The sequence below is a fragment of the Branchiostoma belcheri genome, unplaced genomic scaffold, assembly GCF_001625305.1.
Source record: "Branchiostoma belcheri isolate BF01 breed outbred unplaced genomic scaffold, Haploidv18h27 scaffold58, whole genome shotgun sequence".
Classification (NCBI taxonomy): domain Eukaryota; kingdom Metazoa; phylum Chordata; class Leptocardii; order Amphioxiformes; family Branchiostomatidae; genus Branchiostoma; species Branchiostoma belcheri.
Genome location: NW_017804220.1, coordinates 885992 through 898137, shown reverse-complemented (window position 1 = coordinate 898137; position 12146 = coordinate 885992). Strand labels below are relative to the sequence as shown.

Below are 12146 nucleotides of genomic sequence, written 5' to 3'. Positions count from 1 at the left end.
CACTTTGTTATGACTTGTCCCAGCTATAGAAAAGAAAGAGATACATTGTTACAGACTATTACTACTGAGACAAAATTCACCCAATCCGGTACACAGTACGATACATTCCATGAATTATTATCATGTCGAACTACCATATCAGCTTATGTAGGCCAATTTTTGTACACTTTGTTCCATAAGCGAGGACACGTCCATGTGAGTACATACATTGTTCTTACACTTCCCTCGTTGTAACAAGTTCACTTGAACACACACGTTGTTCTTACACTTTCCTCGTTGTTACAAGTCCATGTGAACAAATTAAATACATTGTTTCTTTACGGTTTCATAGTTATAACAAGTACATGTACACATGCATGTTTCTTACAGTTTCCCACATTGTAACAAGCCAACGTGAACACATATAAAGTTCTTAAAGTTTCCTCGTAACACGTCTACGTGAACACAATGTTCTTACAGTTTCCTCGTTGTAACAAGTTCATTTGAGCACATACGTTATTCTTACACTTTCTTCGTTGCAAGTGCATTTGAACACATGCGTTCTCTTACACTTCTCTCGTTGTTACAACTTCATGTGAACAAATACATTTTTTACAGTTTCATAGTTATAACAAGTACATGTAAACATAACAAGTACATGTAAACACATGCATGTTTCTTATAGCTTCCTCGTTATAAGAAGTCCATTTTAACACGTGCCTTGTTCTTACAGTTTCCCCATTGTAACAAGTCCATGTGAACACATATAAAGTTCTTAAAATTTCCTCGTAACACGTCTACGTGAACACAATGTTCTTACAGTTTCCTTGTTGTATTTTGTAACATGTCCATGTGATTCATGTGAACACATGCATGTTTCTTATAGTTTCCTCGTTATAAGAAGTCCATTTTAACACGTGCCTTGTTCTTACAGTTTCCCCATTGTAACAAGTCCGTGTGAACACATATAAAGTTCTTAAAATTTCCTCGTAACACGTCTACGTGAACACAATGTTCTTACAGTTTCCTCGTTGTATTTTGTAACAAGTCCATGTGAACACATGCATGTTTCTTATAGTCTCCTCGTTATAAGAAGTCAATTTTAACACATGCCTTGTTATTACAGTTTCCCCATTTTTATCATGTTACAGTTTCCTCGAAGGCAGTCTACGTGAACACACCATTCTTACAGTCCCCTCGTTGTAACATGTCCATGTGAATGCATACATTGTTCTTCCATAGCGACGGAAGGGTTTAGAGGCTTGTGCAGTCCCTAAAAGTAGATTAAATTTATTTATTTATGAAATACTTGATTTGTCTTACAGCAGAATTAATTGAGATTGTTTTTTTAAGAAAACCAAATACTTTTTAAATGGTTAATCAAATAACAATTAAGATGCCATAATAACAAGAAATCTTGGAATAACAAGAAATCTCATCATTGACATTGTTGTCAAGATAATTGTCTAGCATTAATATTTTTAAGGCCAGTTTGAGATGAACCATTTCATCTGTCAGGGGTAGCCCAATCAGATGTACTCAGATTTACATGAAACGAGATATCGATTTACTGATGAGTAAAAAATCTAGAACACTCCCCTGGAAAATCAGTAAATTACGTTTTTTTCCCTGCTAAGACTTTTATTTAGAAAATTGATTTACTGATGAGTAAAAAATCTAGAACATTCCCCTGGAAAATCAGTAAATTACGTTTTTTTCCCTGCTAAGACTTTTCTTTAGAAAATTGGTGTCTTGAGGAAATTTTGTTCCAAAGCCGTTAACTGTGGTGTGTTTTTTTTCATTAATTTTTCTCTTTGGGATGTTTTGTTTCATTGACATTGGGAAGCTGTTTTCTTTTGAATTATGTTCATCTATGGTGTATATTTTGACTTGATAGCGTAATCGTCCCTTTATAAAAACAATTTCCTGATTTATTTATTGCTGAAAAAAATGAAAATGTCCATTTCTGTGTTTTCCTTTTATACAGAATTTGTACTGCAAAAGCAATCTCATAGACAGATCCATGGAGGCTGCTCATTGTGTTCAGTGCAAAGAGATCATAATGTTTTCGTTGTTTACATATCATCCTTTTGACGTAATGAGTTTTTAAAAAGAATTCATCAGTATGTAACAGTGATGATTTAGTGTGGGCTAGTTTTCAGATCAAAGTTCGTTTGTGACACCAAAAACATGTTGCGAGAAGCATCCCGAGATTACAGTTACGGAGATACAGTTGCAAAATATTCCAATGTTTCCCTTTGAAAAGCATGTTTTCGGAAGCCGGCAGGTGCCAGATTCATATTTATTTATTTATTTATTTATTTATTTCTGTCTTCTTTATACAGGGTAGACGCACTCAGTACAATATACTGCTTTACAGGCGTGCCCTGTACAGATAGACATAAACACCAACAACAGTAAACAAAATAACAAAAGTAACATATATATACACAACCGAGCATCAAAATCGATGGATCAGGCTGGGTCGAGAGGTCAGAGGTCAGCAACGATGTTTTATCAGCTTCTTGAAAGAGTGGCCAGATGTGACCACCCTAACTGTACCAGGCAACTCATTCCTTGCAAATGCACCCCTGTATGCAAATTTTCTACGGCCAGATTCCAGTTTAACTTTAGGTAGTTGCAATGATAAATACGAATTTTGCCTTGTTGCATAGGTGTGAGAAGTTCTATCAAATACTTGTAAGTACGCTGGTACCTGCTGATGGATTGACTTAAAGACAGTTTGCAGAAGGTGCATTTGCCGGCGGGATGACAGGGAAATCCAACCTAGTGCAGACAGCTGCTTGTTATCTACATGTGATATTCGTGACAGACCGAGGACAATCCGTGCTGCACGGATTCCGAAGAGCTGTTTTCATTGCGACGCCATCAAAGGAATTTGTTTAATTACGTCGCGGCAGGAATAAAGAACTGACAGTATGCTTTGGAAGGTTCTGTATTTAATAACATCGGATGTTTGATTTCAATATTGCACAAAATAATCTTTTGGTTGAATGTTATAAAATGCTGTTTTTTATAGATTCGTTGGTGTTATTGGTGTTTTTGCATAGACCAACAAACATCAAATGATCTACAACATGTTTTTTTCGTTTACCTCAATCATGAAAGCCTTATTAACTGAATCAAAGTTCATATTCGGATTTCTTTCACTCCAATGGCTGCTTGTTACACATGTTACATGATTGTGTGATGCAACATGAAGTCTGTTTAAAGGTATAGGAAAATAATTGTTGCATTGTGCATATTAGTTAGCAAGAAAACAAAAATATTACACGTGCACGTTAGGAGTAAACAGAGAGGTTAAAACCTTTGATTTGTGAGGCAGCATATCTCTGGTTAAAATGTGTTGCAACTTCACAACGTTTTTGCCATAAACAATGGAAACGGTTTGGCTTTTCACAAAATTATAATTTCTTCTTTGCCTTTTACTTCAAAACCGTTTGCAAACAACTTGTATCAAACGTCTCTTCCCTTTCCAAATGGCAAAGTTAGTACGCTCTCAGTTTACATAATGACAAGTTGGCCTGATTGGTCGAGCGGCGGAGTAGTTTTTCCAAATAATGTGCGCACCCCCACTCGGACCAGGCTGGAGCGTAAAAAAAACTGCGAACTTTGGAGTTCAATTTGGTGGTCAAAATGTGACCTTGGCAACAAGACAAAAACAAAAATAGATCCAAAAGACGGATAGAATTTGTAGTATTTCTAAAAATGGCTCACACTTCAACAAGACATTAATAGCCATTACTATTGAATAATGCTAAACTCAAGTCTACTTTTTCCACTTTTTCTTAGATTTCTACTTTTTCTTTATGGCGCGGTCACATTTCTCAACGCGGGGCCCGGCCGGGCAGTCGTATGGAACGATAATTATGAATTAAGACAGCAAAACACAAAAAAAGTTTTAGAAAATTAATCACGAGCACTATTTGGGTATACTCTTAATAAAAATTGTTTATTTTTCGTTCACGAAAACAACCCGGCCGGGCCCCGGCTTGGAAATGTGACCGTGCCATTACAAGGTTTCTTTACACGAACCTCCATTAAGTGCTGCATTTTGTGATGAATATTCAAGAGCTAGGAATTTTAATAATTTTACCTCCGCCCAGACAGTCCGATTAATCTAGTGAAAATATAGCGCCGGGTACAGAAGTGAATATTAATGCTAGCGTCGTTTTTATGTTACAGACACACTTCGATGGTTGGATGTACACCGTGGGATGTAAAAGAAAATTGAAATGTTTGTGATTGAAGCTTTATTTTTTGTATGGCTTTGAATTTTTTCTGCAATAAATCTAGATGAATTTACTCGTAAAAGGTGTCTTTTGGCTAAAACAAACTTTTTTGTCAGCTTTTGGTATTAGACATGCGTCAATAAAATGAACAATAATTTTTAAGTGAATATTCTTAATGATGCCTTGTGGCTTTTGTCCAAAACCTCCTTTGTAAAGAACTAAAAGAGAAGAAAAATAAAGGAACCACAGTAATGGTTTTTTTAAATTTATTTTTCTTCACTAGAGCAAGCCTTACTATCCCATGCTTTAATCACCAACAGAAACAACAGCTAAAGCCACGAGAAGTTTTGGTAGCAGGCCGTTACGCCAAGTCTTATTATAATTAGCTTGGCATAAATATGCGGCGGGCGCAAATAAGATGACGGTTCCAAACCCATAGCCTCTACCAAGCACCGCGGATCGCTGGAGAAATAGTAGAAATTGGCCGAAATAAAGGGATAGTAGATCATGGGAGTTAGCCGGTCAGATAGGATACAAAATGCGATCCACGGGTATACTATCTCTCTATTTCGGCCAATTTATATATTTTTTCCAGCGATCCGCGGTGCCTGGTAGAGGCTATATAGCTACCAATCGCAGGAAAGTGAGTATTTAGACGGTTTCTTTCAAAGCAGTCTCCTCGTCATCGTCTTTGCTAACGGTAGCAACAGAAATCACCTGCTCGCGTTTTGAATCGTCCTCATTAGACGCATCGGCTGTTTCAGTATCAATGGGGGCAGCCTGGGTATCAATCGCGGCGGCTTCTGGTAGCGGAGAAGCCGCTGAGCAAGCCGCTACACTACGGTCGGAACCTGGCAGAGCGGCAGGGCCTGGCTGATGAATGATACCGTTTACCGAATCATTCAGAATGGTTTCCTTGGGTTCATCTTTGCCATACGTTTCGGAAACAGGGCCCTCACTCGACAAGTTGTCATTTCTGTAAGTGACAGGTGTGTTTTCTTGAGTTTCCTTACGGTCGTATTTGTCACATATCTTGCTCACCCCGTAAGGAACAATTTCTGAAGAGTCAGAAGCGTCTGACTCGCACAGACTGTCGTGATCGCGAAGGTGCCCCTCGGCATACGGTGTGATGTCATCATCTTCGACATCGTACGTTATAGCATACGGGGTAATCTGCTCATCTGAAGAGCCGGCGTTTGATACCGTGTCGCCGTATGCTACAGCATAAGGGACGATCGCGCTTGATCCAGAAGGCAAGCGTGCCACGCCTTCTCTGGGCCCCGGGGCTCCCTCTACTGAATAGTTTTCCCTATCATTTTGCCTGGCCACCCGGTGAGCCTCTGTGGAATACCTCCACGCTATCCTCGTGAGCACCATCAATATGGCGGCTAGAGACGACAACACAATCGTCCATAGAGACGTGGATGTGGGTAACGGTGGTGTGTGTGCTGTCGGTTGTACGTAGGTTGTCTGTTGTTCGTGGGTTGTTGGCTCTGTGAGGGTTGTTGGTTGTGTGTGGATTGTGGATTGTGCTAATGATGTAGTACGAGGTTGTGAGAGGTGTAAGCTCGTGTCGAAGTATGCAGTGTGGGAGCCGATTTCTGAGACAACGGTATAACTGAAGTTTGTGAAAGTCACGTTTTCGACAGTCCTCAACCAAAGAGTGAATGTAGACTTGCCCATGTAGTTGGAACACGATTCATGCTTCCAGGATCCAGCCTTACTTTCTGACCCTTTACATTTCACCCAACCCTCAGCCTTTATGTAAGTCACCACACTAACAGTTAGGTTTCCTATTGGCAGACTGGCGTGTGCCGTTGTGTTTGTGTTGTGTGTTATGTTCATTGAATATTCTGACCCGTTGGCAAAGGACCAGAACACGTGGGACAGGTCCTCCCAGTACACGTTACCAAAGGCTGTGTATACTTGGAGGTACTGATTTCGCTCTACATTTACAATTTCGACAACTGGTGCCGGGCAAGGCAGAGCGCTGGCATTAACCGCCACAGGAGGGGTCCTTAGCAAGGAAATGGCGGGACACCCCGTCTGGAAAGAGATCATAAAACGCCAAGTGGGATACCATCCGACTTTCCAGAGCATCCACATTCGTTCATACAACCCAATGTTTGCGCACGTACAGCGCAGTGGGTTGTTTTGCAAGACAAAATTCAACAATCTAGATGCGTGGACGACAACAGCTATGGCATTTTTCTTTGCAATCACATCAGCATAAATTCCTTTCCCATTCACATGTGTATAAGCCTTGCCCGGCGGAAACCAAAGCCCTGACAGAAAGGTCAGCTTGTTTCCGGAGAGGACTATCCTCTGCAGTAGCTTGTTTGATAGGAACGCCCCGTCTGCAATGCTAGAGATTTCGTTATGCTGCAAGTACAACTGTCGCAGCTGTTCAAGCTCAGCAAACATGCCCACACTGACTGACTGCAGCTTGTTTTTAACGAAATAGATCTGCCGTACAGGACCTGCTTCCTGTAACACACCAGGCGCGATGTGAGAGATAGAATTCATACTTACGTCCAGCCAATCCAGCTGTAGTCCACGTAGCATACCGACTGGCATCGTCAGTATTTGGTTCTCCACCAGATAAAGGTAGCCAAGTTTGGGCAACCCATCAAAGGTACCAGCCTGTAATATTAAAAACATGTTGTACTTACATGTAGACATTTTATTCGCTACCAATTGGTAACAAGTGCTCAAAGGTAGCTAAGTCAGTCATGTTTGCTCTGTGTGGTGCTTGTTTAGGTTGCTTCTATGTATCTTACCTTAGCAAGGACAGCAATACAGGGTTGTGAGGGTAGGATGTGTTATGAGGTCGACAGGAATTAACTGTGTAATCATGGTATAAGACTTCCGCAACAGGTGGTGATTATTATACTTACTTAGTCACTTACGTCATACAACCATACAAGCAACACCCAATCTATGCTGTAATTCAATTGGGTATTTTCCTATGATCATACAATGCAATAGACCCCCTTTCCAAATACCGGCGCCATTTTGAAATCCACTCTCGCGAGAGCACAACCTGGCGCGAGCCCGCGAGATTTGACACTCAGACGGTAAGAATCTTTGGTTGCCGAGCGTAAACAATATTATTAAAGACATTTTACAAATACGTACGAGCTGTAATCTTACCTCCAGACAGGTGATGTTGTTGTCCAACAACAGCAGGTCTTTGAGACCCTCCATCCCAGCAAACGTGCCGCTTTTTAGGGTCTGAAGGTTGCTCCGCCAGATGACCAAGGTCTTCACCTGTGAAAGCTTAGCAAACGCCCCTGCCTCTATGGTCGTTATGTTACAGTTTACGAGCCATACGTGGCAGTATGTACCACAAGGCAAATCTGAGAGAGCGCTGGTATCACCTGAACTCATGGTACCAACATTGTGATCGACTATCAAAAGGTTTGTAATGTCCAGTTGGGATGGACTCAGTGTTGCACTCACGACCTCTCCCGTGGCTGAACTACCTGACACGTTTCTGTCACCTGTGCAGTTGTAGCAAGACATAAAAGCTTTGCCCAAACCGATAAGCTTGAAAGGTCCCTTGTAATCATAAGATTCAGGATCTTGGGAACCATACCCACCAATATCATAGCGGTACGTTGGACCACCACTTCGACTGTCACCAACGCTGCATCTCTTCGGTGATACCTTCTGACAGTGTTGCCAGTTCCCCGACTCTACACACGGCACTTCCAGGCGTACAGCCAACACTAGGTACAACTTCACTACCCAGCTTACACCCATAACGGTAACACCAGCTTCTCCTGCTATTTTTCCCCAATACTTCCACAATGGATCGAACGCACGATTAGATATCGTTCGATCTTTACAGAGAAACAACTACTTTTTAGTATCCTCAAATTTTGCACGAACTTATATCCTACTATACTGTACCTGTACAACTGCGATGTCCAGCCTGCACTTGCGTACCGACTCGGTAGGCCTTAGAATAGAGCTATCTTGACGATCCATGACATTACCAGTTCAACCAATGAGAGAACAAAAGTTTGCGGTTCGGCCAATCAGGAAGGTGCTCCAATATTTGCATCTATTTTGCATTTCAAAGTTCTGACAGAAGTGGGCGGGGCAATGTGGCCGTTTTATGTGGTGATTTGTAAGATAGAATGTGCTTATAAACGCAGCTTGGTGGAATGAACGTATGATATCTGTCCTCATTCGTTTGAAGTGTTTTTGTTTTTTTGGTTCAATCAGTGATTACATTTTTTTCAGTAGGAAATTACTTTCTGACCTAGATTACACAATACAGCAATATCATTCGTTTTGTTGTTTGGTATTTCTTTGAAGTTTTAGTCCGTGTGATTAGTTTCTGTGTGGTGTTTACCACATGGTTGTCGGATAGACTGTACTTTTACGTCACCGATATATTAAGTTCTACTTGTACAAAATGAAAATATACTATTTATTGCATTTTGCAAGCTTGAAAGAGTGCAAGGCTAGATTCAAGACAGTAAGATTATTTTCCATTATGTAGAGTAGGTTGTACCTATTTATCAATCTCTATATTTGCACAATATTCATATATTTCAGTCCATACCACATGGTATGGATGAAATATATTGTGTTCTCTCATGTTTCTCCTCCTTCTCCTTCCACTCGGTCCGAGGGATTCAACTCCGCCATCATTCAGCCTAATGACCTGGAATTTGGCATGGACTGTTTTCTCTTTTTTTTGTAACAGGCCTTTGAAAAATTTTTATGAAGTTTTTTGGGGGCATTTTTCGACAAAAAAATGGATTTTTGGATCCTGAGCCCTGGTATTACAACCAAATGATCTGAAATTCGGTATAAGGGTACCTTGAACGTGTGTCTACAGAATAGCAGTCACATATTTGGCATACACCACTTCCAAATGACTCATTTGGGGGACTTTAATGGCTATTTGCAGCCAAAAACGGGCTACCCGTTCCACGTTCGATCTAAAGAATGGCCCGTTCCATCTGCCGTTGGCCATCGATCGAACACTGCTCGAACACATCGAACATTGTGGGTTACCTGGGGTCATGTTGCACGTAAGTCGTGCGCATGCAATGACCCACACATTCAATTTTATACCGTATTTCTACAACTAATTAGTGATGAAATGCAAACTCAAAAGAATTCACTGGAAACAAGAAGCAAGACTTATACATCCCTAGTCAGACCCAGGCTGGAGTATGCAGCTCCAGTCTGGGACCCACTCAAACGCCAACACTCACAAACAAACTCACTACAGATCAAACTCGAAGCAGTCCAGAGGCATAAAATGCGCCAACACCTCAAAACACACAGAACAAGAGTTCTGAGATCTCATACCTCCAAGAAATATGGCTTGCTTGGTCATACTTCATTTCAACATGTCCTCATCAATTATGCAAATAACCTCTACATTAACATAATATATGCATAGTGGTGCTAACTTTTAGTAACTTACGGTCTCGGACCGGAGTTTTCTGCTGTGTTCGTAGTGAATTTGACACCCTCAGCCTGACGGGCTGTCATTTCTGTACTAAACGCGGGTCGGAATTTTTCACTCTTTTGGCGGAAAGGGGTGCCGTCCCGCTTATCAATACACTTGATTGATATTTTGTGCGCCCAATTTATTTAGGGGTAAACAAGGCATATCAAAGTAAATTTGTAAGTGAGGGGTCCTTTTTTTCGTCATTTTTCACACATGGCTGCATGGAAAAAACGAATTTTCCTAGGGTAACGGCTTACTACTGGAAGAAGCCCGGTACCTAATCTTTCCGATGTCAGAATTTAATTAAAATCGATGCGATAAGTTTACCGCTATCTTCGATGACCCAAACACACCCACAACACACGTAGAACGCACCGTCCCAGTGATCAGGCGGAAATCATCCGCGCGGACTAATATCAGGAAGTCTCCGCTGGACCACCAAGATTACGCCACCTATAAAGGCTACAACTAACAGGCTTTTCAGAAAACAGAAAGATATGTACACAGCTATTACGATATTAGGGATATCGTGGCCAAAACATACCATACAAAGTCACGTTTCCGGCGATTTACTGCGCACTTACTTAGACTCTGGTCAGAATTAAACTCCGACCCGGAACCTTACACATGTCACGAGGTATAAAATTCCCATCATTCACCAATAAGCAGTCACAAAATATTCACATTAACTTTGCAAATTAGGTCATCATTTGCATAATTGGTAACTCTGGTATCTGATGTTCCGCCTCCCACAGATTAATATAGAATACAACACGGGGTATTCCGTATCGCCCGAGGTATCGGCCCGACCGCGGGTCGGATCGCCCTCCGGCCGCTAGGGCGATGCGGAATACACCGTGTTGTATTTTATTTATATCATACCCACCCAAGAAAACGCGCCTTTCAATGCAAAATCAGCCAAAAGTTGGTGCCTCTAAACCCTCAAATGCAACAACATCAGTTCCAACGTCCGGATTCGGTATTCGAATTTTCGAAAGGGGCACAAGCGAGTAGGGCGAAACGCGTTCGAATCGTTTTATGGAAGCCATGGAAGCGTTCGATAACGGGTTCCGGACCGGGCCCGGTCTGGAACCCGTTATCGAACGTTAGGCCACACTGATTTAATTTTATGGATGACATCCTCTGGGGACCACAAAACTAATGCGAGAGGGCGAAAAAAAAATTCAGCAAAAAAAAAAATGCTGCTTAACCACAGGAATACAAAGCCGATATTGCGGATTGAACCAAAGGACACAGTGACTGCATCAAACAAGTTTTTATTTGCAGGAGGTAGATGTAGTTAGTCTTCTTCAGGTCTCATCCTCCTTCACAGCTTCCTCCTTCGCAGCTTCCTCCTTCGCAGTTTTCTCTCCCTACAGAAAAATGTAAAAGGTATTGCTTGACCTACATTGTAGGTAGATATATACATGAATTATATATACAGTATATAGTTTATACTTTATACCCTGTAGAAGTGCATACAACAAGGGGATTGAATAGATGTGGATTTTATTTCAGATGAAAGTTTGAGATCAATATTTTCGGCAAAATGTAAAAGGTAGAGCAGAAACAGTACCCACCTGAAAGTTAGTGGTCCATCTTCTTCCTCTCTAGATCCCTTCCTCTCCAGCTTTCTCTTTACTCTTGTACGCTCTTCAACACGAGTGGCTTTGCACACCTATAGAAAAATGACATGGTATGCAAAATCGATTTACTCTTGGAATGTATGTTTCCAAATAAAATTGTAAGTGTATTGTAAAAATTACAACATTACTAATGCGGGTGAGAATGAATGTACAATTAAAACATGAGGTACACAATAATATTTAACCCACCTGGCACACTGGATGAATGCTCTGAAACACTGCAGTTTCTCTGGAGGGATGGGAAGCGTGTCTGTTTCCCCACACTGCCAGCATACCAGTGGCAGAATGGCCAGTGCCCTAGACTTGACTCGCGCAGAGTACACCTCCACTGGTGCACTACATGAAAGAGCCCTGCACAAAACGGATGTGAAACAGAGAAATAAAAATCATTTTTCAAATAGGAAATTTTGTGAAATAATTTTTGCAAGAGCTCACTATTAAAAAAAACACCCAACAGAAAATTAACAAAAAACTTGCATGAAGAAATGCATCTTGTTGGAAATTTGCCATATGACTACAACATCATAATCTACATAAAACTACTGTAAATCATTGACAACTTTATTTTGTCTGTATCATAACACGTGTACGCGCCCCTCCCCATAAATTTTGCAACGGATACTGGATCGAGATCAGAAAAACAAAACAAACAAAAAAATAACTGAACTATTCTTACCTCAAAAGCTGACTTCTGCTGACAATCTTTGGCTTTAGTTGTTGCAGTTTTGTCAACAACAATACGGACAAAACAGCCGAACTGCACTGAGAAGTGGCCTGACCCACTTTAAA

The 12146-nt window shown here is 41.0% G+C and overlaps 1 protein-coding gene and 1 long non-coding RNA gene across 3 annotated transcripts; both read right to left on the bottom strand.

The window, feature by feature from the left end:
• Positions 1 to 4883: 4883 nt before the first annotated feature.
• LOC109481788 lies at positions 4884 to 7997 on the bottom strand. Its single transcript, XM_019784378.1, has 2 exons — positions 7386 to 7997; positions 4884 to 6875 (listed from the first exon to the last, which is right to left on the bottom strand). The coding sequence occupies exons 1-2, from the start codon at positions 7995 to 7997 to the stop codon at positions 4884 to 4886; spliced, it is 2604 nt and encodes an 867-aa protein (XP_019639937.1).
• Positions 7998 to 11045: 3048 nt separating this feature from the next.
• Positions 11046 to 12146, bottom strand: LOC109481892. Of its 2 annotated transcripts, XR_002140936.1 has the most exons (4): positions 12034 to 12146; positions 11547 to 11708; positions 11292 to 11389; positions 11046 to 11084 (listed from the first exon to the last, which is right to left on the bottom strand). It is a non-coding gene; the product is annotated as an uncharacterized LOC109481892 (long non-coding RNA). The 2 variants fall into 2 exon arrangements; XR_002140935.1 differs by lacking the exon at positions 12034 to 12146 and having other exon boundaries at positions 11547 to 11973.

What these genes read in the sequence shown, in the direction of transcription:
- LOC109481788 (XM_019784378.1), bottom strand. Translation starts at nt 7,997, where the DNA reads ATGGGTGTAAGCTGGGTAGTGAAGTTGTACCTAGTGTTGGCTGTACGC. An exon ending in ACAACATCACCTGTCTGGAG is followed by an intron (nt 6,876 to 7,385) that starts GTAAGATTACAG and finishes TTAATATTACAG; the next exon opens with GCTGGTACCTTTGATGGGTT.